Below are 27,808 nucleotides of genomic sequence, written 5' to 3' on the forward strand. Positions count from 1 at the left end.
GAAGGAGGAGAAATGGAGATTTTGAGTTTGGAAGGGGAGAAGGTGCGCGTGAGAGGGAGTGGGAGATTTTCCAGAAAATTCAGTTTTGTTCAAATCCCACTGTCAGACGGACGAGCGTCCCTCTCGTCGACACCTGCACCCCACTACTGACTTCAGAAGTTTCCATTTTGACAAGTGGCGCACATGCACGGCTCGTTGGTGGATTTTCAAACGCTCAGAACACGTGGCGCGGCACATTTATGGAAGTACAGTGGTGACTCAGCACAATAATAAATGGGACGTGACACACACTGATATCATAGGAGTTGTTTTTAAAAACGCATGTAAGCATGAAGGATTTTGCAGTTACCAGCTCTGCTTCTTGGTAACCAGTCAGCAACATTCTGAAAAGAGTCACCTACTGCTGACAGACACTTATCATCGTCAACTTTCATCACTTCCAAATTACAACTGCACTCCACGTAACATTAGGTATGTGGATTTTCAAGTTTTATTCATCTTTTTCGAATTGTTCATATGAATATATAATTATTTTAAATTTAGGATACTAGATTTTTTTTTCTAAACAATTCACTATTTTGTAAAAATTAAAAAGCAATGTATTTTATACTAATATAATGTAATACTTGACTCTAAATTTGTGATTGTCTTATAAATCATTCAGAAAAACCATTAACAAAATAAGCATAAATATGCGAAAATATTTGGAAGAAAGAAGGGAAGGAATCTTAAAAGGGAAAACATGATAATGCTTACTTGGTATATTTATTATTGTGAATAGGATGAATACATACAAAATGAGATAATATAACAGAATAAACAAATAAACAGAAAAATTATAAAAAAATAAACAGGAAACTGAATATCATTGAAAAAACAAAAACTGATTATAGTTGTCCTCAAATTTATATTAAAAATGTCGAATTTAGAACTAAGATCTCGAAAAGAGCAAATCGATTAAAACTTAATGTTGAAACATAATACTACATCGTCAAGGAAATAGGTGAGCTATTTAAGATGATGGTATTTAGGGCATGATATTCACAAATGATGCTATAAGAAATAATATAGAGTTATTTCTTAAAGATGAGTTACCAAGATAAATAGAGAATCTAATTATTAATGAGAGAATATCTAAAAAGAAAAACATTATAATATTGACTACATACATTAATTATTATGAACAAAGTGAACATGTAAAAAAAATGGATATAGCATAAAACTATAAAGAAACAGATAAAGAAAAAACTACAGAAAAAATAGATAAAAAATTAAAAATAATCGAGAGAAAACTAATTAGGGTTGAGAAACCTATGCTAAGAAATATGTATAATGTAGATTAATTTAGATAATCGCTTATCGTCTACTTTATCAATCTATGTATACCATTATTTTTTAGTACTAGATTATCTATTTTATGTTTTTTGTTTAATGCTATGATATACAGGGAGATTGAACTGGAAACCCAGTTATGACTTTTATTTATGAGTTAAATATGTTTTTAGTCCCTAAATTATTGACCGTTGGTTTTAGTCCCTCTATAAAATAAGGTACAATTTGGTCCTCATTCTTTTCGAAACTTTGGTTTTAGTCCTCGAAAACTAACACCGTTAAAAATGTGCTAATGTGTCTAACGTCTCTGCCTAACTGATTACACGTGTCAGCAAAAAAGCAATTACACGTGGACACTGATTACACGTGTCAGTGAAAAAGCAATTACACGTGGACACTGATTACACGTGTCAGTAAAAAGCAATTACACGTGGACAGAGACGCTAGACACATCAGCACATTTTTAACGGTGTTAGTTTTCGAGGACTAAAACCAAAGTTTCAAAAAGAATGAGACCAAATTGTACCTTATTTTGAAAGAGAGACTAAAACCACGGCGAATAGTTTAAAAACTAAAAACAAATTTAATTCTTTATTTATTTATCTGGCATTACAGGGATGTTGGGTCTCATACCATTGAATCCTGTTCACTTCAGAACACGACAGAGGATGTTCCTTGCCTACTGGGGCCCACATCATCCCCACCCAACACTTCCATAACCCTTATCTCATTTTCTTTTATATTTTATAAATAATAATACTTTTTTTTTCTAAGCATGAACAACAATACTTTCTTGAGTTTTGCGTCTGTGTCAACCCTTCCCAAACTAAAAAACCTGTTCCCACGTTGGAGTTGTTATAATTATATTTCAAATACCCTATATATGTTTAAATCTGCAAAGGGTTTGTGATAACAAAGTTTCAGCAAATATCACTTTACATAATTTTTTTTTTCTAATTTGGAGTCTTGCGGAATTAGAGTTTCACCAGAATTAAGATTGCAGTTATTGGTGGTTTATTTGTTGTTTATTTCGCTATTCAAAGATATTTAATCTAACTTACTTTTTAAACGTTCATTTCCAGAAGATGTCAAAGCAGCTATGAGAAAAAGAGGAAAATATATAATCCATACGGATCTTCTTAGTCATTGTGCCTTTCCATATAAATTTTAAACTCTGTGGACAGCGATATGGATAATGATTATAGTAGAGACAGAGCCCTTTTCAACATACCAAAACAGGGACCAATAATATAACCCTTCAGCAGCATTGATGAATCGATCAAACTATATTAACTAGTTAATTAGTTTGATTTTAGAAATTCACCAATTCAGTTTGACAGTGGTCTGAAGGAGTTATATCCATCTATCTAGATTGAGTCAAATTGTAATTTTGATTTGTATCTCTTGTTTTGACTTTCACAATCAATCAAGTTTGGTACACATTTTTATTTTATTTGTCAAATTTGCGTATTTTAAAAGTACGGGTGGGTGAGCTCATTACTTATAACTATTAGATTCTCATGACTAATTTGACTTATATTTTTTTTAAAAAAAAAATGTTTGGTAAAATATAAAGAAGAAGAAGAAAGGAGTAAAATTGATTTTAACACTCTTACACAATATTGCACTTTACCGGACGGCCTAAACTCTAAGAATAGATTTAGATCCTACTTTCAACTAAATATCTATATGAGATACAATTCCTACTTCCTCTTCACTTAATAACTTCAACTGCAATTATATCTAATTCAAGCCAAAAGTTATAGAATGTGGTTCACAATTGATGATATTTTAAGGTAGTAACTTCAGGTATAGTTCAACATGGCGACACCCATCATTTTCAGATAAACTCAACACAACAAGATACCACACAGCATACGATTTATCATGCAAATGCACATCAAATAACTACACATATACTAATTATTCTAGTTGTAAATCTGAGTGAGTGAAATTAGTAACTAAATGCTTGATCATAAGGAGGAAGAGGAGTCCTCGAAAATTCAAAGTGGCTCCATCATCCGTCAAACATGCAGCCAAACACAATACCATTATTCAAAGCAGTATTTTCATTTGTACCAAACCCACGGGAGAGGATAAATAACTAAACAAGGAATTTGTTATAAATCACGTTGATACGTATATTTAATTAGGCCAAACGAAAATAAATATGAAAAGATAGTGAGGAAATGAAGAGCATGTCCTATATATATAAAATGTGAAGTAAGCAATAGCAATGGACGTGGCAACCACTTTTAAACTTGAGGTGGAGAAAATGGTTGTTAAGTCACAAACAGAGGGAGCTTAACGTTGAACTTCCCGTGGGCTGAAAATAAAGAGCCAAGAGGGGTGTTGGTTGGAGTGATTCATGATGATTGGAGCTTGGAAACAAATGAAAGAGTGGTTCAACCTAAGAGAGGTTTTCTACCTCCTCACCGTCGTCATCCTCAGCCTCCTTCTACCTCTGTCTTTTCTTCTCTTGGCCACTCTCTCCGGTGCCCAATATTACCTTCAGACCCTAACTTTGTTCCAGTATTCAACACAAGACTTTCCCTATCTTTTCCACCTTGCCCTCCACATCAACCCATGTCTTCTCTACGTTTTGGTTTCCATTGTCAGCGTAGGGACCCTCATCCAGGGGCTCATGGGTAAAAACAAAATCTTTAGTCAGACACCCTCCAACTCCTCTTCTCTCTCCCTAGCTTGGATTCTCCTATGCGCGTTCCAAGTCTGCGTCGGTTTGGGCATCGAGGGGAGCATTGCAGCTGGCCTTTACGAGTATGATGATGACGTGTCCGGTTTCGGTGCGGAGAGAAGCCTGTTGAGCAGGATGATTTTTCTGCTGGGCCTGCACGAGACCACCTATGTATGGTGTCGGATGGTGGTGAGGCCCGTCGTGGATGACACTGTATTCGCCGGGGCCCGGAAAGAGAGGTGGGTGGAGAGGGTGGGCCTGGCTGCGGGCTTGGGCATCTTGTGGTGGTGGAGGTTGAGGGAGGAGGTGGAGACTCTGGTGGTTGTGGCCCAAGTGAAGAATGAGCAATTGATGGATGTGGGAATTTGTGACTTTGTTGGGTGGTGGTTGTATTATCTCGTTGTGACCATTGGGATGGTGAGGATTGTGAAAGGTATGATGTGGATGTTCATGGTTTCTCTCTGTAGAAGAAGGCCAACAACAATAGAGGTGGAATCGAATCAGAACGACGACAAGGTGTAGATAGAGTTGACCGATTTTCTCTATTCTCCTTTTGCTTTTGTTTTTTTTCTGTTTACTTTCAAATTCACCTTCTCTTACCTCAAATTTTTTCCTCTTCTCTCTGGTCAGAGACATTACAATATTGTATGCTTTTGCAAAATTGTAACAAACGCGCCACTAATATTGTATTGGAAACGTGTTATTGCTCAACATGTCGATGATTAGTTCTTTAACATGGCTTATTATTTGATGTGGCTATTTATTGGCATGACCTGCGACAAATCAATATGATATTTTTTTTATCGTTTAGATAATATAAGTTGTTTTGTCAGAACCGCGTCTGAAATAATCATTCCAAACCGTCTAATAAGATTGGTTTTTGGTGCTAATCTCCCACGACCAACTCTAATGTCGTGATTTCGTTGTGATGGTGTTAATCATATATACCTTTACTTCACCAAAGGAATGTCGTCCTATTTATTTTTTAAAGATAGGTGTACCAAGAGTTTTAATCGTATTGGATTATTACTCGCTATAAGCATCAATGATTAAAGGCATATTATTAATAGTTGATCATTAAAGTCGTTTAGTTTTGATAATTGTACATCAACTTGCTTGGTTTTCAAGAAATAAAATCGTGCTTGGTGTTTTATTTGAATCTTAAAAATTTTAAATTGAAGATTATAATGAACTAAAAGTATTGTATTATTTCTCAAACAATTTTAAGCTTTTATGAATATTTTAATATTGATAGTTTTTTTATTGATTTTTAAAATATTGAAAGAAGTTATAATAAAAGAAAATAGTGTCACACGTAAATCATACATATAATGTCAACGTGTATTGTTTTTAAAAATAGATACGTTAACCACAATAATAATATTGCCAATACTTACGAATACCATCATTACTATTTTTTATGAATTTTTCTTAAATCTCATTTAAGATAAACTATAATGTTAGTTAGAATAAATCCATTAAACGTGTTATTTATTGAAAGGATACAGTAAAACTAATGAATGAAACTACATTATAACTTGATTTTAAATTTTGCAAAGATCCTAAATTTCTATAGACAATCAAGGTTAGCTGACACAGGTGAGGGGTTTTAGTGGGTTAACCTATTACATTGCCATTTATTGAGTTAAAATGTAATAACAGTGAAAGAGTGTTTACAGATATAATTACTTTTACGTTTATAATCTTTAATATATTAGATACGGGACTGTGTTTTGTGTCGATATAACCCTCAGTCTATTTAATTTAAACTTAATTAGTAGGACTCTTTTAGTGTAAAACTATTTTGTTTAAACTTAATTTCAAAGTAATTGGTGCATGGATCTTGACATTTTCTTTCTGGCTGTTTCTTCCACCTCCTTTTATTCTTTCTGCACCCCTATAAATCCCATAAACCTTAAATTATTCCTCATTAAAATTATGAAAGGTAAAAGTTACTCTGAAATACATTTAAAAAATATATTTGACATGTGTATTTCAAATCGTATTTTCATATTTGAACATATCTTCTTGCATGTTTTGAAATATATTTTTTGAATACTTTTGAGTGTATTTCTAAATTTAGAAAAACCTTCCAAATCACGCAATCTAGCATGTATTTTAAAAACAGTTTTGAAATATATTTTTGGATCCAAAAGTATACTCTAAATATGTATTCTAAAATACATTAAAAATAAATCTTCTGAATCAGATGTTCCATAAGGTATTACCGGATTGGGTTGCAACAATTTCTTTTATTTTTCTTAAACCATGTGGGGTTAGTTTTGTTCTCATCCTTAAATTATGCGCACACACATCTACCTCCTCATCATCTAGCCTATTTTCTAGTTGTTTGGTAAACTCTTTTCCATGACTTAGAATTCACTGCAATGACATGTAGAAACTCAAGCATAGAATTTGAATAATATAGGAATGGTGTAATGTAGGTCATGCGTTGAAGGAATTTGTTGTACGTGTAACTCAAACGTTCACAATTTTTCTTTGGTGTTTCTTCACTTTTTTTAATCTAAACAATCTAACTTTCCATCATTTTTTTCTCCATTTTCATCTTTTTGACTCCCTATAATGCAAACAAAGTATTAATTGAAAAGAAGAAGAAGTACTTCTTTTTCTTTAGTTTCAACAAAATGGTCTTACAATTAAAAGCCTTCGTATATGCATCCTACCAGACTAGACAAAGACATATGGCCATAAATATAACCAAAAAATTCCTAGGAAACATCTCATAATGTAGCACAGTTCCTGCTGCAGGACAAATTTAGTCTTAGCCAAAGGATATAGAGATATACTATCAGCAATCTATAGCATATTTCTCGTATTTTTGTGCATGGTAAAGCCTGTCTGGTATTGTGGGACTTTTCTTGGAAATGGCCACTCCCTAATTAAAAAAGGCCATCCATCATTTTCCTCAACTCTTTCGTCACGCTGGCTGAACTTCTTAGGAACACTTATCGGATTAAAACTTTTAAGTATTACTCATAATTTGTATTGATTCGAACATTTGTTTCAATAATGATAAACCAACCATGGATGACGGCGGCATTTGATTTCTTCTAGAAATATTATATATCCCCTCACAAATATTCCTTTCCGACCATGAATAATGATTGTACAAACACCAATGTCGATATTTTTCTTTATAAGCTCATTCTCTCGAGTTTAAATTGTTAATACCCTCCAAGATTTCAGCTAACGCAACATGGGAAGCGGTCCTTTTTCCTTCACACCTTTCAAATTCAACGAATTCCTTGGCGGTTATGGCTCAATACAAGGAGAGGATGTTGTGCTCCAAAGGGAGCACACTTTCTCTTCAACAACGGAGCAACTAACAGGGATAGATACTCACGTAGATCAAACTCAAAAGCAGCAACGTAGTTTCGATTTTGATCACGTGATGACAGAGGAGTTCAACTTAGAATCTGTTCAGCCACCAAAGAAGTCTTCTTTTCAAGAAACTAAGGGACAAAAGGATAAACAAGTGCTGCCATCTTCTCTAGCATCATTACAGCTCCTGAGAAATTATGGAAGCAGGTTCAATAAGCTAGGGACGCAAAACATCAGGTGTAGTGTTGAAACTTGCTTTAGTCCTCAGAAATTATCAACTGAAGAAATAATAAGATTGGCCGGAGCAAGGTATCTTCAACACTCTACACAGTGGCATCATGATATTTGCATCCCCGTGCACCCTTATGGAATGAGCCTTCAGGTTTTATCGGAAGAAGAAAATAGAGGTGTGGAGCTCGCTCAGTTTCTTCTGGCAGCTGTTGATAGGGTAGGCTGCCAGCAATTTGAACGTGCCAGCATGCTACTTTCCCATTTGCTGTGGAACTCCTCAGGTGGTGGTGGAAGCCCCGTTCAGAGAGTTGTCTTTCATTTCTCTCAAGCACTTCTTGAAAGAATCAAAAGAGAAACGAGAGGAAAAGTGACATTGAACAAGTGTGAAAAAAACAAGGAAAGGGAAATGATTGAGAAGCTAAGATTGGATACTAACATGGCTGTTACGTGCCATGAAAAAATTCCTTTCAATCAAGTAATGCAGTTTGCTGGAGTGCAAGCAATTGTGGAACATGTGGCATTTCAAACCAGAATCCATCTCATAAACCTTGATATTGGATGTGGGGTGCAATGCACAGCTTTGATGCAAGCACTGGTTGAGAGGCATGAAAGGCAAGTTGAGCTTCTGAAGATAACTGCCATTGGACTTCAAGGTAAGACCAGACTGGAAGAAACAGGAAAAAGGTTAGTGAGTTTTGCTGAATCCTTGAACTTGCCCTTTTTATATAAGATAGTTTTCGTCAGAAGCATCACAGAGATCAAGGCTGAGCAATTTGGAATTGAAGATGACGAAGCTGTAGCTGTTTATTGTCCTTATATGCTGAGGACGATGGTGTCGGATTTTGTCTCTTTGGAACACTTGATGCGGGTGATGACAAAAATCAGACCAACTATAATGATAGTTCTTGAGTTGGAAGCAAAGCACAATTCACCCTCCTTTGTGAATCGCTTCATTGAAGCATTTTTCTTCTATGCAGCATATTTTGACTGCATTTACACCTGCATGAAGCAGGATTATGAGTGCAGAATGCGAATTGAGGGAATATTATCAGAAGGGATACGGAACATTGTTGCTATGGAAGATGGAGAAAGAAAGGTTAGAGATGTAAAGATAGATGTTTGGAGAAGATTCTTTGCAAGGTATAGAATGGTGGAGACTACATTTAGCGATTCATCATTGTACCAAGCTAACTTGGTTACAAAAAAATTTGAGTGTGGGAATTTCTGCACTGTGGAAAGAAACGGGAAATGCCTAATAATTGGATGGAAAGGAACCACAATTCATTCAATCTCAGCTTGGAAGTTTCTTTAATTTGATTTCAATTGTGGTTTCTTTCCATAAAATTCCCCTTCATGCTTCTTTCATCCATGTATTTGTTAAACCTATATTTTATAATAACTTGAAACTTTTTATTTGAAAGGTGTTTTTCCTTCTGTGTTCCTTATGTATTGTTTTTGTTCAGATTCATGTGTCTTTCACCACCTTTTAACATTTCATTTTTTTTTTATTGGAAATTTAGAAATTAAAATAATATGTTATGCTATTTTTTAGAAAAATAAAAGTCATGTTGATTGGTAGGATTTATTTGCTATTTTCTAAGCCCTAAGAGTACTAATTTTTGTTAGTGGTTATAGATGTCAACATTTACGTGCACTTATCTTTAGTTATTTGCTTTGCACTTATCTTCAGTTATTTGCTTTATAAAAGCAATAGCACTCCTCAATAAAATATTAATGCAGTTTTATATTTTTGTGTTTCTCTCTCTCAACTTTTCCTTCTCAACTTTTCCTTCAATAAAATAACCTACATTTTTATTTTACTTACTCTTATTCTTTTTTAAAAAGAATTGTCATTCTTGTATTTAAATTTTTAATTTATTTTAATCTTTATATTATTTTTTACTCAATTAAATTTTTGTTTTTAAGAAAAAAAAATCATTAAGTTCTCACTTTTTATATATATAAAAAAAAGTTAAAATTTTGATAAGTAATACTTCAAAATTCAATTTAACAAAATAGATAAATCCTTTTGTAGAAACATGAAATTGTTCTTAGTCGAATAGTTTCATATATTTTATAAATAGGAGACTTATATTTTTCCTTCTTTTCTCCACTCTTCAAACCAGAAAATTAATATTTTTATGTATGAAATAACAAGTATCTCTATTTTAAATAATCAATGTAATCTCTTATAAACATGTTATAAAAAGACATTCATTCAAATAATCCACCATTATTAAGAAATCGGTGTGCTCTTGTATCAGTTTGATTTCTTTTTTCATTCAAATAATCCACCATTATTTATTACTTTTTTCTCGATTTATTTTTCTATGAATAACACTTACACATTTGCATTTCTCTTTGTCCTTAAAATGACAAACTTGTGAGCTTAATGATTAAATTAAAAGATTTACACACCTAAGCATTGATCATCTACATTGTCATCACTTGTTTTAATCTGTCTTTCTCCTAATCACCTGAAATTATTTATAAGTGTTGTTTTCTTCAGAAATTTTGTATCTTTAACCGGCTCAAGATTTATTTCTTTTTGTTTTTGAAATCTTAGTCATCTTTTTTTCTACACCCTGACCAATTGTTTTTCAAGATTTTCAAATATACTTTTTGATTGAAAGTGGATCATATTAAATAAATGAACTTTTGTGAAAAATTACTTCAATGAAGTTTGACACTTTTTCACCATCATCATATTCTAAAAAAATCTTAATATTTTCAACGGTGAAGACGAAGGGACACAATAAATGTAGGACAGGGTAAGTTAAATCAACTCCGATGTGTCACACAGCACTAAATCATTCTACCCGAACCCCATATTTCGTGAGGTTGACTCCGAGAATACTGGGAATGCTGTTGGAATAATGAATCTTAAAATTTATATTAAGAAAAAAACTATATAAAGTTATCTTTAATATATATTTATATTATATAAAAATGATAAAATTATGTATTATATAAGAAAAAAATTATAAACTTCCTTTTTGAAACTTTAAGTTCAAAATAATCTCAATCTTTAATATATATATATATATATATATATATATATATATATAATTTTTGCAAGAAGAAATTGAAAAAAACTCATGAGATACTTTCATTGCAATTATACCTAGTGGAATGGTCTTAGCATATATTTTTTAACTTTTTTTTTCATACAGTTAAAAGAACTAGACGAATGAAAGACGTTTCCAACAAAAAAATATCTCTTTTAACAATATTTTTTTGACAATTTTTTAACAATAATTTATGTGCTAATTTATGATTGATCAGTTTCAAATATACATATCAACAAAATAGTAAAACATTGTTAAAAAAAATGATTAAAATACCATTATCCTTTCCGATAACCACCTTTCCAATAACCACAAGAAAAAAAGTGCAAGAATCAGTCCAAACGAAACTTAATTAACTCCTACAGTACAGGCAATAGTGTAAAATAAAACTAAGAAAATAGCATTGCATACCTTACCATTTGTACGCAACCACCAAAAATTACGTTGCGTTTGTTTCCGCGGTAGGCCATGTAAAAGCTAGAAAACTGTTACTTTCTTTCTCACACAGCACACAGCTAGTGAGTCTTTCTTCCTCCTTTGATCGACTCCACACTGCACGGCACATCATCGATGGTGTCCAAACCTACAGACTCCGTTTCCAGACCTCGAGTCAGTTTCTCTCTCTTCCTTCAATTCAAGAATAACTGAATAACTTGCTGTTTAATGTTTCAATTCCTATTTTTTTCTTTTTGATTCATCTTGTAACTGCTTTTCAGAATTTGCTTATGCCTGTATAGAATTTTTAATTTGATGGGATATTCACGAGCGAACATCATTAAGAGCTCTCTGTTCCTCTATCTCTCTGTAATTGAATATCGCAACACTTGAGTTGCGAGTAGGGCTTTTGGATTGTGCTTAGTCTTCAATGTTGGTTTCTGCTTTCTTGTAGATTTTCCGTTACTAATTGAATGGTCTTTTTGCTTCATGAGTGAGAATTGAAATTTTACATTCTACTGCATATAGCGGATTTTGTTTTGTGATTTTCTATTTTTGTATTTTTAACGTGGTAACTTTTTTCTGTAATGTCGACAGAAACAACTTGGAGAGGCTGCAAATGATGCATTGGGAACCTTGTCCCTCAAGATAAATCAGTTGAAAAAGCAAATCCAGGTGGAGAGAATTGTATACATTAAAGTAAGATTGACACCGGGTTTATGCTGCCTTAGCTTTATTCTTCTAGGAAAGTATCCAGACTTGTATAGTTTGTTTGCTGAAGACATAACTTTTTGTTTCTATTTATTCGAGAAGATTGTCTTAATCTCTATCTCGTAACATTTAAATTTTATTTCAGTTCTTGTTTGACATTTTCAGAGAGTTAATTTTTCTAATTTGGTTATATTTGCAAGCAGTTTTCCTTTTAATGTGTGAGGTTATACTTTGTGTGAGGTGCAAGCAGTTTTCCTTTTAATGTTTCTGGGTACAACTTTATGTTATGATTGCTAATTTGAACTTGAATTCAATTAATGGAAAATTTCAATGTTGAGAGGGCTCTTTTTGTACTCATTGCAATCAACCTTAGTTATATTTCTGCAGGAAAAAATTCAGAGCAATGAGAAGAAGCTACAATGTCATACCTCAGGAGTCCTATCAACAATATCAACAAGGGGTTATTCACAGACAGAGGAAAATAGGAAAATTCCAATTCTTTCTAGAATTGACCGTCCTTTATGTAAATTCAATGGTTTCTCTCCGGTCTCAGGAGACAAAGACCACAACAATCAAGATGTATTATCTGCTACAAGTATCAAAATACCATATATTGAAAGATTACCGCCATATACCTCTTGGATATTTCTGGACAGGTGTTTTAACTTTCAAATAATTATTGTTCTCTCCTGATGGGCCTGTTGTGCAATTTTGTTTTTCAAATTGAAGCTACCTACTTTCCATTTTAAAACAGAAACCAAGATTTCAAAGTTTATTGAGCAGTGAGTACCCAGATTGTATAATATTTTTATGCTATTTTAAATCTTTCACATGCATCAGAAATCAGAGAATGGCTGAAGATCAGTCAGTTGTTGGAAGAAGACGAATCTACTATGATCAACATGGAAGTGAAGCACTGATATGTAGTGACAGTGAGGAAGAGTTAACAGAACATGAGGAAGAAAAACATGAATTTTCTGAGGCTGAAGACCGTGTTCTGTGGTAAGTTAGAATGAATAGGGTAGAGCTGTGTTTACAAGGTCCATTTATTTGTGAAGATTCAATGGAAGTAGAATAATCTTGATTGTAACATTTCTCATTAGCTATATGAATAGCATTTAATTGACAAGTAAGATCAATGTTCTGTTGGAGTGCAAATAACTGTCTTAGTATTCAGGAAACAATACTTTTATTGTGATCGCACAAGAATTTTAATAACATTTATAAACTTTAATGAAATGTTCAAGGCTTTCCCTTTCTATAATTACTGTCTTGGTTATTTGATTTACTAGGATGGCATTTGAGGAATATGGGTTAAATGAGGAGGTACTGAATATTGTTAGCGAATTTGTTGGGGGCAAGAGTTCAGAAATTCAGGTAATCTTGCATAACTTGTGGAACGAGATTATGCTTCATGGTTGTTAATCTAACTTTAAAAGAAAAAAATGCATGTGGTGATTTATATTGAGAAGCCATTTTTATTTCTGGAAGAAATTTTGAAAACAATCTGCAGGAGAGGTACAAAAGTATTAAGGAAAAGAACATTGGTAGGTTGGATCAGCCTTCGGAAAACTCAGGAGATCTTGAATCTATTATTGGCATCTCTCCAGAGAAAACCCTGAGTGCTGCATTAGATTCTTTTGATAATCTTTTTTGTCGCCGGTGCCTGGTATGTGCTAAAAGCATGATACTTTTATCATTCTATCATCTCATAGTAAGTGCATCCATTCTTTCTTGCTTTTCATACAGCAGATTTTTGATTGTCGTCTTCATGGCTGTTCTCAACCTTTAGTATATCCTGTAAGTAACTGTATCCTGTGTTATTTTAAACTCAATCCACAATCACCTCATCCATAAGGCTAATTTGATGGTTTACTTCAGAGTGAAAAACAGACAGTATGGTCTGATCCTGAAGGTGACAAGAAACCATGCAGTGATCAGTGTTACCTTAAGGTATTTTTCCTTGCCTGAGATATATATTTGCAAATTTTGAATTTTTTACTAGATTTCAATTCTCAAAGATGAAATTAATCACACCGTCCCCCCCTTCCCCCTCTCTTGGTATTCAGTTGAACAGGTTTTCATTGACTGTAGACTATTATACAATAGATATGGTGGCATTTCTGTGCTCTGTTGGTTTATATTGGAAGTAAAGTAATCCCAGTCAATAATTTTGTATGAGGCATGTTAACTTATTAAGGTGTGCTTTAGATGTAGTATATGCTGATTGATTCTATGCGTGTGTCTGTTTATCTATGGGTGCCCACTTTTGCACCCAGCTTCAATTTCAACTCAGGTGTTTCTTGAATTTGATTTCCATTTCAATTACCAGCAGTTAAATGAAGTCAAAGGTGTGTCAGAAGATGCAACTTCTGGGTCTGATCAAAATAAGAGAACTACAACTATGGAAGAGGCAGATGGGATATTGGCACCCTCCACTATAGAGGAACCTGGTAATCAGAGTACATCACCTTTTCCAACAGAAGTTGATTGTCATAGATCTCTCAATTTAAATGTTCCTATCTCAGTAAGTGTGGAGAAACGGAAAGTCACAAATGTGTCAGACACAGCACTTTGTGACTCAACTCCCCTTCCCGATGGTTCTCAAAATTCTAATAAAAAACTGAAGACTATCTCAGATGATGTAATTACTGTAAATAGTGATTCTAGCAATAACCTTTTGGGTGCATGCGATGAAAGTAAACATACTATTACTTGTGCAATTTTGGACAAATCTGTTAATAATAATTCCAATAAATTAATAGACTCTTCTAGCACTTGCGATACGGATGAACATGACAAAAGTATTGGGGATGGACCCAAAGACCCTACAAATAAAACAGAATTGAAGAAGTTGTCCCCTTCAATGGAAGGGAAAGTTGATGGGATGCCAGGTCTCTCAGATTGGAAACCTCTAGAGAAAGAATTATACTTGAAGGGAGTAGAGATGTTTGGAAGAAATAGGTATGGAGCTTTCTGTGTTTCACCTTACATTATTATTTTAGAAATGCAAGGATGTCACCAAATTTAATTTATAGTGTGTTTGTTCACTTTCTCATGTCTAGCATATGTTTCTTTTGCCTGTTTGCACACTGTTTTGGTATAATTTTATTTTATTTCACTTATCACTGTTGTTGTTGATGTGGAAGTTACACTTTTCTGTCTATAAATGCTACAAACTCAACCTCTCTTTTAACTTCAATTTCAATTAATATTCTGGAAGATGTGAGTAATTACTGAAAATAAAGCTTTTAACTTCGAAGGAGTTTGTAAATTTTTTGTACTTTCATATGTTATCTACTGAGTGAAATGAGTGCTTTGTGTTTCTTGAAAGTAACAAATTGTCTTGCACTCATGTTCTGGAAGAAATCATTGAGCACTTGATCTCTCCCCTCCAGTACCCTCCAAAAAAGAAAATAAAAATGGGTAGAAGAAATAAAGAGTTCATGTAAATGAGAGGGAACCCACCCTCCACATGCTTGATGGGGTTTAGTGAGGGGAGGGTAATGGAGTGGTGGGGGAAGGGGAGGGCAACAAGTAACTTCAAATGTTGCCAAAATGTCATCTTGTAGTAGCCTCGCCTGTATCACAAAATTGTATTACCAATTTAGATTAATACCTGTATCCAAGTAGTGGAAACTCTGTACCTCTGAAATAAATAACCTTCACAACTGTCAGTGGAATTTGATGTATTACACATTATATCCATATAACATATCATGTAGTTATTTGTGAAATAATCTTATTTCTTGTGCTAGTGTTGTGGTCTATTGCAATTTGCAACAGCCCTTTTCATTGTATTATGCAATTAATAATAACTATTGATTTTCTCTGAACGGCAAGTAATAAGCAACCCATTCAGTGCATAATTTGAAAGCTTTGTAGGAAGCTTCTCCAATTGTTACTAATGGTTCTTACGCAAATGAAACTAAAGCATATTGCATTTTCCTGTTATATAATTTTACTTCATGTTAGTTCTAATTTAATTTTGTGCTCATGTAAAGTGAAACTCGTACTCTGCAGCTGCCTCATAGCAAGGAACTTACTTTCTGGCTTAAAGACTTGCATGGAAATAGCTACTTACATGCATGCTGGAGGAGTGTCAATGCCCCACGGATCTATCATTGCACCTAGTTCAATCATGGATGACAAGGGAAAATTTGATGCAGAGTACACAGTGAGAATTTCAATCTTTCCTGTTTCCATCTTCTTTGCCCTACCACATTCTTGTGTAGGTTTTGTAATATACCAATAGGTTATATGGCCAATCTTTTTATTTAAAAAAATTATATAACCAACATCAATATTTTCTGAAATTTCTTTGCAAATAAGATAATTGGTATCTCAATAGGCTAGTTAGGCACCGAACTTAAAATATACGAATTATCTTTGATTGAAGGAATTCTTTTGGCTTTCTTATTTGGCTGCCTCATAAATAGGGTGCTTATGCGTTGAACATGTGAAGAGATTGAGTTACTTTTGAGTTGATAAATATTCCTTCTTTATTACCTCTGCCACATACTCCATTTGTATGATGAGTTTTTTTTTTTTCTTTTAAATAAAACATCATTTTGTACATTGGCCGCACTTAAATTTATTGTGCTACTCTTTGTTCTGAAAACTTCTACCAACCTTTATGAGCACACTCTACTTTAGATGCCCACTAAATTCCTTTGTATCTGGGTTTTCATGTTAGGACCAGGAGATGCCATCTAGGTCACGATTGCTGAGGAAAAGGGGCAAAACTAGGAAGTTTAAATATTCTTGGAAGTCTACTGGCCACCCATCAATATGGAAAAGAATTGCTGATGGGAAAAACCAATCTTGCAAGCAGTATACACCATGTGGATGTCAGTCAATGTGTGGAAAGGAATGTACTTGTGTTAATGGTGGAACATGCTGTGAAAAGTATTGCGGGTATTTCACTTTTCCTTTAATTAAGTATGTAGCTTTTCTATTAATATAATGGAAGAGAAAATTGCAAGACATCTTGTATTTCTCGTAGCTGTGTGTAATATATTGCACTATTTGAATTATTCTTGTTAACACTAAACAATTTGGGAGTAATCTGGATTGGTGGTTGTAATATAACAAGGGTAATCTGGATTGATGGTCAAATATGGTTTCCCTTGGTTAGCAAACATTTGAACATAATACAAGAAGCAATCATCTATTTCTGAGGAGCAACAGATGTATAACTGTCAATATAAAGCTATTTCTACAAAACTCGTTTTTCAGTGGTTAGGTTCCTATAAAATGCAACTTTCAACTTAATGTGTGAACTAAGACTTGATAAATGTAGTTGTGTTCGTAAGTCAGGATTTAATGTAATAAATTGGCTTTCTACCTTCAGTTGTTCAAAAAGCTGCAAAAATCGATTCAGAGGATGCCATTGTGCCAAGAGTCAGTGCAGAAGTCGACAATGTCCGTGTTTTGCTGCAGGACGGGAATGTGACCCAGATGTTTGTCGGAATTGCTGGGTTAGGTAATATGCCTAGTATTTTTGCTGTGAAATTTATTTTAAGACTGCTAGTTTTTGAATGAACATATCTCCATTCTATTGCTTCACCTGATTAAGAAAGTGATTATTCAAAAAATCACCTGTAATATTTGTGCACAAATAATCCAGTATCTCAGTAGTATCAGTTCAATTTGGTTGTTTCTGTGTATTAAACTTTTGGAAAATTTTCAGTCATATATATTGACTGACTTGAGAAACCAAAGTTAAACTCTTGCAATCATTTTTTTTATATCTAGTTTATATAAATATATTATATTTTACCAAATATTAATTTGCATACATTTTAGCAAATATTAATTTGTCCCTTTTAAATATAATGAATGTTTGTTTTTATTAATAAATAGCAAGAAAAAAATTTATAATTCATTAATAATGTGGGTAAATTTGATACATTGGTAACGTTGTTTTAAAATTTCAACAAAATCTACTGAAATAAATTACTTTTTATTGGTGTATTGTGATTGCACTAGAAGTGTCTTATATTAAGGATAAGAGGGATTTATAAATATTAAAACAGAGAGAAGAGAATGTATATGTTTTGCAGGGCCTGAAAGACCCCTCGTATGATCTTCCTTTGCATAACGATAAAAAATTGATACAATGGAAACATGAAAGATCAAAAGACTACCCTAGACTTCTAGGCACAGAACTAAGTACAGCTGGAAGAGGTTCCAACACACTACCTCCTACTTTAGACTTAATAATTACTCTAACATACATAGATTTAATAATTATTCTAACAGAAGTATAATCATGTTAGCCCAGTAGATCCATTGTTTCTTGAGGATTTTTTTGGCGAATCTCTCTGACTTTCACATGCACTGTTCTAGTGCTACCTCCTACAAGTTTCTGGAGACCATTGTTTTCTTCGGCACACACAAGGTTGGGCTTGTGTCGTGCTTAACCATTGAACTATCCAAACATCAAGGCCAACGCAGGTCATCCATCCTTGTGCCCTCTCTCACATCTCTCCCCTGTTCCAAGCACAACTCCAACCGGTGCATGGTAATGCCTGATGACTGACCAACCTGTGCTCAGGTCACCTTCTCCATACATTCCTTCCCCTGTGGTAGTGCCTCCATCGGAGTTTGTTCGGTGGTCTAATCTATTTTTCTCTCCTTGGATTATTTTGTTCTAAATTTCAAGGAAAAAACATATCTTCCAGCACCACATCAACTTTCATAACAAGTTCTTCCATGTAGTCACTTTCGCACCAATATCAATTGTTTCGGGTCCGAGATCTAGGATCACAGTCAAAAATACTTCACAGTCACACTTTTCTTTTCTCGGAAACCCTTAACTTGGTCTCCAAAAAACTACTCCAATGCTCAAGTCACTATATGACAATTCGGTTAGAACAATAAAGTTTTAAATTCACAATAAATCCAATCATCTATCATTTTACCTAAGATTCGTATTTATAGATTTGGAGGTAGACTTATAATTAGCATATGTCTAATCATGGCCCAATAATCAATAAACATACTTTATTGGTAAACTTGATTATTAGTGATCTTTAAGTTTTTTTATCATAACCCTTTGGCCATCTCTAGATCTGGCTGAGCGGTTGGTTACTCAAGTTCTGATGGGATACTCTAACGTGGACCATTCGATTAATAGCTGACTAGGCGGTCATACAGTACATCAATCTTCTCTCATCACCATTAGGCAACTCTTCCATGACCCAGGATGCTTCTCCAACACTTCTTCAAATATATCAATGTCGTTTAAGGCCTATTAAAATTCTAATATGGGACCTATTTTCACCGAATAATGTTATAGTGGACGCTATGTCTGATCTTTTCCCTATCTCTCATACTGAATTCAGTCTCTTCTAGAAATTATTGACCTATTGTAATTTGAAAATATGCATAACCTGTTTCACTATACTAACTAAATTTATCACCGCCTTTCACCATACATATATTTGTTTGTCCTTGTTATCTTTTGTTCCTATTCCTAAGTCTCCAGGTAAAGCTTTATCTCACTTAAAGTGGTTACAAAGCGTGCTTGATGAGATATGTTCTTCAAAGTAGATACTTAGGAGTTTGTTCCTCTTCCAATTGGCAATTAATTGTTTGTGTCGGTGATTTTACACTCTTGAAATGGAACCTGTTGGTAAAATTGATCAGTATAAAACTTGTTTTGTTTGGTTGTCAAAGGATATACACAAATCTATGGCCAAAATTATATTGAGACTTTCTTTTCAGTTGCCAAAAGGATATCTATTCGACTTCCCTTTTCCATTGCAACTACTATTCACCATTAGATGTTATTAGCTTGACATCAATAATGCATTTCTACATGGTCATTTTGATGAGGAAGTCTACATGAAGCAATCTCTTGGAGGAGTCATATAATAATATTGTATGCCGCCTTGAGCAATCACCTATGGTTTGGGGGTTTTCAAACTATCATCTAGCAGTTTGAAATGATACAAACTGATACTGATCATTATTTGTTTTGTTATCCTACTAAAGACTTCATTTTAACTCATCCTGAGTGCAGTAAGTCCATTTTTAAGCTCTCATTGTCAAGACCATTTGCAGGGAGTCGTAAGGATCCTAAAATATATTAAAAATGTTCATAACAAAGACCTCATTTAAGGGAAATACTTAAATTTTTGGGTATTTTGATGTTGACTTGGCAAGATCACCAAGCAATATTGTGTTATTACTAAAAGTAATTTAGTATCGTGGAAAAGTAAGAAACAAAATGTGACAACATCAAATGCAAAAGCAAAATATAGGCAATGGCAGTTGTCACTTGTGATCTAATATGGCTAAAACAACTTCTCAAAGAGCTTAAATTTGAAGAAAACTTTGTATGTGGCAACCAGGTAGCATTACACATTGCCTCTAATCCAGTTTTTCAATTGGGGTAGATTGTTATTTCATAAGTGAAAAATTGAGTTTTGGTACAATACCACTAGATTATATATAAATTATTAGGAATGTCTTTATTTACTCCTTTATCACATATTCATTATTAGAGGAGACTAAATCTTTTCTATATGTTGTATTATTCCGTTTTCTCAATATAAAGCATTTATGTTGTCTCAAAAACATACTATTTCAGTTCGATGACTCTCTTTTCTATGATTTAACTATCCTAAATTCCTTTAAATTCTTAATGAACTACATTGATTGTAATCATTTACTTCTTAGAACTTTAATTTATCCTTTTTTTTATACAGGTAAAGCAATTCTTGTGCGGAAACAATTGGGTAAATCTGAACAGATAATTAGGCTATTAAATTATTCATCACAGGAACTCATATCCTCCACAAGCCCCACCTGCCCCACCCAAAACTTTAGAAACCATGAATTGATAATTCTCTATTTAGCGAGTATCTTCTAGTTTAGAACCACAGTATTTCCCTTTTATGCTGTTTAAGTAAAACATTTCTCAGCGGTTTCCCCTTTTGTATGTTACTTTGACTATATGTTACCCTTCCACCTCAAATCATTGTGATTTCCTTTTAAAATTATGTTCTTTGTAAACAGTTGTGGTGATGGTTCATTAGGGGAGCCACCCCGGCGTGGAGAAGGTCAATGTGGAAATATGAGGCTTCTTTTAAGGCAACAACAGAGAGTAAGTCACTAGGCGTTTAAAATTATCCACATTTCATTCTCATGTCATGAATCAAGACCATTGATGCATAACTCATGCATTTGGGTCTCACTGTTGCTTTATTGGTGTCTGTCAGATTCTCTTGGCAAAGTCTGATGTTGCAGGATGGGGAGCTTTCTTGAAGGTTATTGATAAGATTAACAGATTCGTTTATTTTCTAAATTCTAACATTAGCTTGTTCACCTTGCTAAGATGATGATATTTCAGAACCCTGTTAACAAAAATGATTATCTAGGAGAGTACACAGGAGAACTGATCTCCCACCGAGAAGCCGATAAGCGTGGGAAAATATATGACCGTGCCAACTCTTCTTTCCTTTTTGACTTGAATGATCAGGTATCTCGCATCTTCTACATTTTTCTTCTGTCTTGTGCTGCTCTCGTTCTTTTCTCAATTGAAATAAGTTTCCTTGTATAATTGTTTTATTATATTTTTGTTACTTTTGCCAACCTAGTCTTTTCTGTCAAATTTCTTTCAAGGCAAGCTATAACAAGTTGGCACTGCAATCTAATTTAGACCTTAAAGCTGCCTTCTGTTTTTTAACAGTACGTTCTTGATGCTTATCGCAAAGGAGACAAGTTAAAATTTGCAAACCACTCGTCAAATCCCAACTGCTATGCAAAGGTGAGTTCAGAAACTCAAATTTTAGGAATTTAAAGTAGTACACTTTTGACTCAGTTGCTTTATGTTATAATTGTTGGCCTCTTTTTGTACTTGTGGCATAGGTGATGCTGGTTGCTGGAGATCACCGAGTAGGCATATTTTCCAAGGAACACATAGATGCTAGCGAGGAGCTCTTCTATGATTATCGCTATGGTCCAGATCAAGCACCGCCATGGGCACGTAAACCTGAGGGTTCCAAGAGCGACGAATCAACAGTTTGTCAAGGCAGAGCAAAGAAACACCAGTCTCATTGATGATCCTGGAATCCTGGACCAAGGTCCAGACATACATATTTTTGGTTTCTACTACCTTATATTCTCTACATAAACAAATTTGTGACATCCCATGGGATAGGTTCGAGATCAACTGTCACAGAAGAAGGTCTCATCAAACTGTCATAGAAGAAGGAAACAAATAATCGGTTTTGCTGATGCTAATATGCCTTAAATTATGGATAGGACAGAGCTAGGTAATAAAATGGGCAAGAGATGAAGGCATGACGAAGCAGGTAATGTTGAGGCCAACAAGCTGAAAACTAGCCTAGCCGTTGGGAACAAAAGCAATAGAATTTCATTTCGATACTAGGCATGACATTTCGGCCAACTTGATTTTGCCCTTCATTTTACGAGTCATCCAAGATATTTATAAATAGAATAAAGTGCTGCCAAATGAAAAAGAAATATATTTTAAGTGTTCTTTAGGACATTTCTGACAGCAGAGAAAGAGAAATACTATGCGTTTTTATTTTATTACATGTTATCATTTTAAAGATACTTTTAAAAAAAAATTATACATTTATAAATTTTTATTTATACTTAAATGCAAATATATTATTTACAAAATGAAAAACAATTTTTTTATCTTTATGATTTAAATCACAAATTCAATGTTTTCTCGTCAAATTAATATGTTCAAATGGAATTTTCTTTTGTAAAATATGTATCTTAAGTTCAGTACAGTATCTATAATGTATAGATTAGATATACTCTTATACTTGAAGTATTATATAGTCATAACGTTACACGCTACTATTGTTGGTGTCAATCATATCTGATATTTTATATTCATTAATTTTTATCGATGAATTTCATGTTTACTTTTTACATTTTAAACAATATAAATAAATATTACTTAAAAGCTTATGTATAGTTAAGTATTTATTTTATTTCAAATTTAGGATGTATAATTATGAAGATTCACATAAAAAATGTAATGCTCCTATTTTTTGCATTCTACAATTTTGATCCTTTTATCTTAAAGAAATGCATTCATTTTTTAAATTTTCAACAAATAGTTATTTAACAATCTAATTTAAGACTTTGATATTAACTTTGATTCACAACTGACACATTCTAATGATATTTTTCTTTCTCATTTGAATTGTCATAAAAAAAAAGTTAAGAAAAAAATTATGCAACTACATGAAAGGTAAAGTTAAATTTCTTTAAAATAAACAAATAAATTTAGTAAACACAGTTGAGTGTTATGTAAAAGTCAGCATTAATTAATAATATATTATTGACAATGTCGTAACTTGGATGATTATACTAAAACTATTAATTTTGGAAAAATTGAATTAAATATTAAATATTTTTATTTTAAAACGTGGAATCAAAATAACATATTAAAAATAAACTAAAATGGGTCCCACTCATTTATGCAAGAATAACTGGATGAAATTTATTTATATATTTTGTTATTGATATTTATGAAGTATCCCTTTCGTTGACTGTACCCTTTCAAATCTTAATGTTCAACTTAGTTTTTATTCCAACCATTAATAAAATACAATTCATCATATTTTTATCTATAGTTAATAACATAATAAATTATAACAAATGAAAAAAATGGTGTTAAAGAATGCTTATCTAGCATATTTATCAATAAAAAATCTATAATTTAAAATAACTTAATTGTTGCAGAATTGATTGGGCCAGCATGTATTAAATTCCTAGAATAAAAAAAAGTACATGATCATCAAAAACGGAAATAAGAAAACATTTGCAGGTGAGGCAATTAACTTACTCGAGCATCATGCGAAGCTAAGATTGAAGAGAGAAAAAGCATTGGAACAAGTAATGCAACGAAAACCAAACATAAATAATGGAAGGTACAACAAATCTAAACCAAACGTCCTGTTAAATTATGATCACCACATCCCCAATGTTTAGAATTGTAGAAAGTACGAACTAAAAAACTGCCTCAACAAGTGCGTGCTTCTTTTTGGGGTATCCCATTCCAACCAAATGGTTCAAATACACCTTCCCATCCTTAACAGTTGCTGCTGTGGCCAAACGATGCCTAGGTCCTGAAAATGTTCCCACAACAGAAGCAGTGTTCCACCCATCTGAACTCTCAACTAATCTTCCCGAAGGGTTCCCTGCTGCAACTACAAGCTTGGTAGGAGACACTAGTTCCAAACCATCACCAAAAAAAAGACTCCCTTTAACCTTTATCATCTTCACCTCCTCTCCTTTTGTTAAATCAATCTTGAACAAATTCCCGCTGAAAGTGTGGATCACTATCAGGAACCCGTCTGGGTGGTAAACTATTCCATTTAGCCCAACCATGTTCTTGTACCACTCTTTTGCAGAAAACAACGGGCTTGTAATGGTTGATATAAGCTTCCCTTCCACCCCAACTTTCCAGATTTTATTGCCTTTGGCGTCAGTAACATAGGCATTGCCTTCAGCATCCACTGCAACATCGTCTGCGAAAGATTTTTCATCACCTGCATCCATTACAAAATCGACACTGTCACAATAATGTCACCAAGACCCACTAGCTGTTATCATGAGCCAACCCAAATAGAAAAGTTACTTCTTTGCCGACGGAACAAGATAATAGGACATGCAATAAATAGCTGGTACTGAGTAGGTAGGCCATTTCCCTTTGGTTTTATTATTGTCATGCATGGTTCATAATAACTCACATTGGCCAATGCAATTCACTGCCATCCCTGTGTTTTTTTCTTTCTTGCTTCCTTCTTGCCCACATGCATACGTGCATGCGCTGACAAGTTTTTGTGGCGTTGATGTGAATGTTTTTATGCATATCAGACAGAGCAAACCAACTTTATGGTGTAGATCAAATGTCAAAAGATTTTGACAATAAATACATTTTTATTATCATAAAACAATTACGTATGTTCGAATAAATATCCATAATGATCTCTTACTATGTCTGTGTTTCATATGTTGATTAATGGATTAATAAAAAAGTCAGGTTAATATGAGAGGATGTATTGGAATATATTACCACTGACTTCTTTTTTTTCTAACAGGAAGTGTCATCTAACATCCAACAAAACATATATAGATTATGAATAATGATAAGACGAGATATTTATACTTTTATTTAACATGCAGTATAAAGATAAAATAATTATAAAGATATGAAATTTTATATTTTATTTAAGAAAAAAATAATAACAATAATGTAAAAAATTTGATGTGGGTGAAAGTAACATTTTTGATGTATTATTTTCCTACTTTTTAACTATCGTAACTACCAAGTACCAACTACCACCCATTTTCCATGCGATTTCCCAATGACTTTGTTTAGGTAAGCCACACACAAGACTTTTTCCTCTGATATGGTAGAAGCTAAGAAAAGAAAAACTCTTTATTAACTTCAAAAAATACCCAACAAAAAAAAACCACCAAAATTAAAATTGTTAGCATTTCTTTCAATCATCCAGTCCTGAAGTTGAAATGATAGTGGTTAGTTTTCAAAAGGGAGTTCTCATGGCTTTAGTTTGAGAAAAAAAACAAAGACTTTAACGCTTTAAGACTTGTTGAGATGAAAAAAATAACTGCAAATGATGTTGATGGCATGTTGCGTGTCAAACTTTCAAATTGACCAATAGATATAATTGAAGAATAAAATGTAAATGAAGAGATATGTAAATGAAGAGATAAGACGAACCCTCGTGGAATTCGCACCTAGAAAACTAACATTTTACATCGTTAAGTTTTATGCAACGATCCACACCATGTAATCTCATTAAATTTCAAATGCCATTACAAAATTTACGATAAAACAATTGCATTTGATTTTTATTTTTCCTCTATATATAAACTGAATATGTCTTAATAGTATATGGAAACTTTGCCTTTTGTTTAAAACAGATTGAAGATACTATTGTATAAAATAATAGAGAGAAGATTACATAATATATTAGTGAATGATAAAATAAATTTTTGGTGTTGGACTTCTTAAATTGGAGTTATCTTTTAATAAAATAAATTTAGAGACTATGTTCTAAATGATAACAACGTGGGAGAAAAAACGTATACAATTAAATAGAAATTTGACATTGCTTTTTTCTAAATGTTAGGCCATTGTGTAGAGTCATTATTTGTTTTGAGATTTATTAATCAAATAGTACAGATTGGTTATGATACAGACAAAAACTACACTTGTTTATTATATCAAAAATGTTATTAATGAGAAAGTTGTGACCATCCTAATTATGAATTAATGACAAAGTATCATTGTTACCTTATTTAACAATATTCGTCGTAGGTAAAATATTTTACAAACTGTTATTACGGTATCATTTCCTAGATTTATAAAGAAAAATTGTCGTTGTATATCTATACCATATCAATTGTCTAGACTTCACAATAAGGAATATTAAAATGAGTTGATACTTCTGAGTCAATTCAGTTTCATTATAAATTTTGATTTGGATTGATTGAGTGGAAAAAAAATTATAATTTTCTTAAATATAAATATAAATAAACTCAACTTACTTAAATCTGGAAATTAAACTCAGCTACCTTAACCCACAAATCATACAGAACTTTAGTCATTTAAAATTTCTTTCACAATTTTTATAATTTCTTTAACTCATAAAAAGTTAGTGAATTTAAAAGGACTAATTTTCACCTCAAAGGTGGTCACGGACTCACTCTGACACCTCTCTTCCAATGAGCAAACATGCATTAATTTATGGTTAAAAATGCTAATAGATTCTAAATATTTGAAAATTTAAAATGGATTCTTTAATAAAAAAAATTGGATATTTAATTTTCCACAATTTTTTGTAATTAATTTAGGACACTTCTGAGAAAGGTAGAAAAATAACTTGTGATGATTTTACAAAACTTAATTAGAAAACAAATGTAGAAAATCAATAACTTCCGAGACAAAGTATTAAACTTTTATTTACTTGATTCAATAAAAATAATAACTTCTTATGTTAAACATAATAATATCCCACCAAATGTATACACAACTTCCTCAAAATTAATAACTAAAAGAAATACCGTATGACTTCCACTATCATCCAACAACAATCAATAATTTATACTAAACAAATTAATTGATTTCAAAAATAAATTAATTAGTTCATTATAATCATGCTCCATGCTTGCTACTATTTGTAATTAGTGGATTTTAAAACTTAAACAGTAAGATTAATAGATTAAAAGAAAGAAAGTATCCAAAGAAAAATCAGTTAAAAGTGAGGAGAGAGAGAAGCTTACTAGGGCCACTTAGTTGGGTGAGAAATAGGCGATTCCAGGAGGAGAGATCGTATGCAGCAAGCGCACCGTATCGATTGCCAATGGCATCAGCGTTAACAACGAGAACTCGATTTCTAGGTGAGTCAATAGCGATACCCAAAGACGCGTTTCCGGCCAAATTGGGTTCTTTCACCACCATCACTTCCTCTAACGGCAGCGATAAGTCGGAATCCTTTTCCGGCAACTTAACCTGGCCAACACCACCTTCGAAGAAAGAAACTATGAAGCGACCGTAATGAGAATCCCACTTGGCGCATTCTCGGAACCAGCCAGAACTGTGGTAGTGGTAGACATGGGTGGCGGGGTGGGCTCGCTCCAAAGTGACGATGATTCCGATGGGTATGGCAGTGAGGAGAAGCAGAAAGATCAGAAGCTTTGGAGAACAGAGAGCCATGAGAGAGAGAGAAAGAGAGAGAGAGAAAGAGAGAGCTTTGGGGTGTGTGTTGGGAGTATTGGAGAGTGCAGGTGACAGAAGCAAGTTATGCAAATCAAATTAGGAAGGGGTTTTAAAGGAAAAAATGATACTCTAACCCAGTTCTATTGATTCCATTCTGACACACCTTACGTGGCAGGTTCCACGTAGCTATATTTTCTTTTTTCATTTTGGTTTTATTTTCTAAGTCTTGTTGAAAATGAGGAGGTTCAG

At 33.2% G+C, this 27,808-nt stretch overlaps 4 protein-coding genes across 13 annotated transcripts; 3 read left to right on the plus strand and 1 right to left on the minus strand.

Annotated features, from left to right (window-relative positions):
- Positions 1-3,608: 3,608 nt before the first annotated feature.
- Positions 3,609-4,786, plus strand: LOC108325358 (uncharacterized). Its single transcript, XM_017558420.2, has one exon. It carries the CDS (start codon positions 3,701-3,703, stop codon positions 4,547-4,549), a length of 849 nt encoding a protein of 282 aa, XP_017413909.1. The 5' UTR covers positions 3,609-3,700; the 3' UTR covers positions 4,550-4,786.
- Positions 4,787-7,254: 2,468 nt separating this feature from the next.
- LOC108324674 (DELLA protein RGL2) lies at positions 7,255-8,912 on the plus strand. The gene has a single exon (XM_017557615.2). The coding sequence runs from the start codon at positions 7,440-7,442 to the stop codon at positions 8,910-8,912; it is 1,473 nt and encodes a 490-aa protein (XP_017413104.2). The 5' UTR covers positions 7,255-7,439.
- Positions 8,913-11,069: 2,157 nt separating this feature from the next.
- Positions 11,070-22,380, plus strand: LOC108326306 (histone-lysine N-methyltransferase EZA1). 10 transcript variants are annotated; one of them, XM_017559728.2, is made up of 18 exons: positions 11,073-11,277; positions 11,701-11,802; positions 12,202-12,470; positions 12,655-12,816; positions 13,107-13,191; positions 13,328-13,483; positions 13,564-13,614; positions 13,696-13,767; positions 14,147-14,267; positions 14,580-14,778; positions 15,838-15,991; positions 16,511-16,731; positions 17,168-17,299; positions 20,842-20,929; positions 21,045-21,092; positions 21,176-21,304; positions 21,515-21,592; positions 21,694-22,380. In XM_017559728.2, the coding sequence occupies exons 1-18, from the start codon at positions 11,239-11,241 to the stop codon at positions 21,883-21,885; spliced, it is 2,298 nt and encodes a 765-aa protein (XP_017415217.1). In that variant the 5' UTR covers positions 11,073-11,238; the 3' UTR covers positions 21,886-22,380. The 10 variants fall into 10 exon arrangements, 8 of the variants coding, with proteins under 8 accessions (XP_052731232.1, XP_017415217.1, XP_052731233.1 ...); XM_052875273.1 differs by having other exon boundaries at positions 14,150-14,267; XM_017559724.2 differs by having other exon boundaries at positions 14,147-14,778.
- A 1,330-nt stretch (positions 22,381-23,710) lies between these two features.
- LOC108324114 (uncharacterized) lies at positions 23,711-27,653 on the minus strand. Its single transcript, XM_017556946.2, has 2 exons — positions 27,124-27,653; positions 23,711-24,362 (listed from the first exon to the last, which is right to left on the minus strand). Exons 1-2 carry the CDS (start codon positions 27,554-27,556, stop codon positions 23,821-23,823), a joined length of 975 nt encoding a protein of 324 aa, XP_017412435.1. The 5' UTR covers positions 27,557-27,653; the 3' UTR covers positions 23,711-23,820.
- Between the last annotated feature and the right edge of the window lie 155 nt (positions 27,654-27,808).

This window comes from Vigna angularis, chromosome 3, assembly GCF_016808095.1.
Source record: "Vigna angularis cultivar LongXiaoDou No.4 chromosome 3, ASM1680809v1, whole genome shotgun sequence".
NCBI lineage: Eukaryota > Viridiplantae > Streptophyta > Magnoliopsida > Fabales > Fabaceae > Vigna > Vigna angularis.

Excerpts from the sequence above, each read along its gene's own strand:
- LOC108325358 (XM_017558420.2), top strand. The coding sequence starts at position 3,701 with ATGATGATTGGAGCTTGGAAACAAATGAAAGAGTGGTTCAACCTAAGA.
- LOC108324674 (XM_017557615.2), top strand. The coding sequence starts at position 7,440 with ATGACAGAGGAGTTCAACTTAGAATCTGTTCAGCCACCAAAGAAGTCT.
- LOC108326306 (XM_017559724.2), top strand. The coding sequence starts at position 11,239 with ATGGTGTCCAAACCTACAGACTCCGTTTCCAGACCTCGA. Across the intron at positions 16,732-17,167 it reads TGCTGTGAAAAGTATTGCGG|TTGTTCAAAAAGCTGCAAAA; the intron begins GTATTTCACTTT and ends TTCTACCTTCAG. Across the intron at positions 17,300-20,841 it reads TGTCGGAATTGCTGGGTTAG|TTGTGGTGATGGTTCATTAG; the intron begins GTAATATGCCTA and ends CTTTGTAAACAG.
- LOC108324114 (XM_017556946.2), bottom strand. The coding sequence starts at position 27,556 with ATGGCTCTCTGTTCTCCAAAGCTTCTGATCTTTCTGCTTCTCCTCACT. Across the intron at positions 24,363-27,123 it reads CACCCAACTAAGTGGCCCTA|GTGATGAAAAATCTTTCGCA; the intron begins GTAAGCTTCTCT and ends TAATGGATGCAG.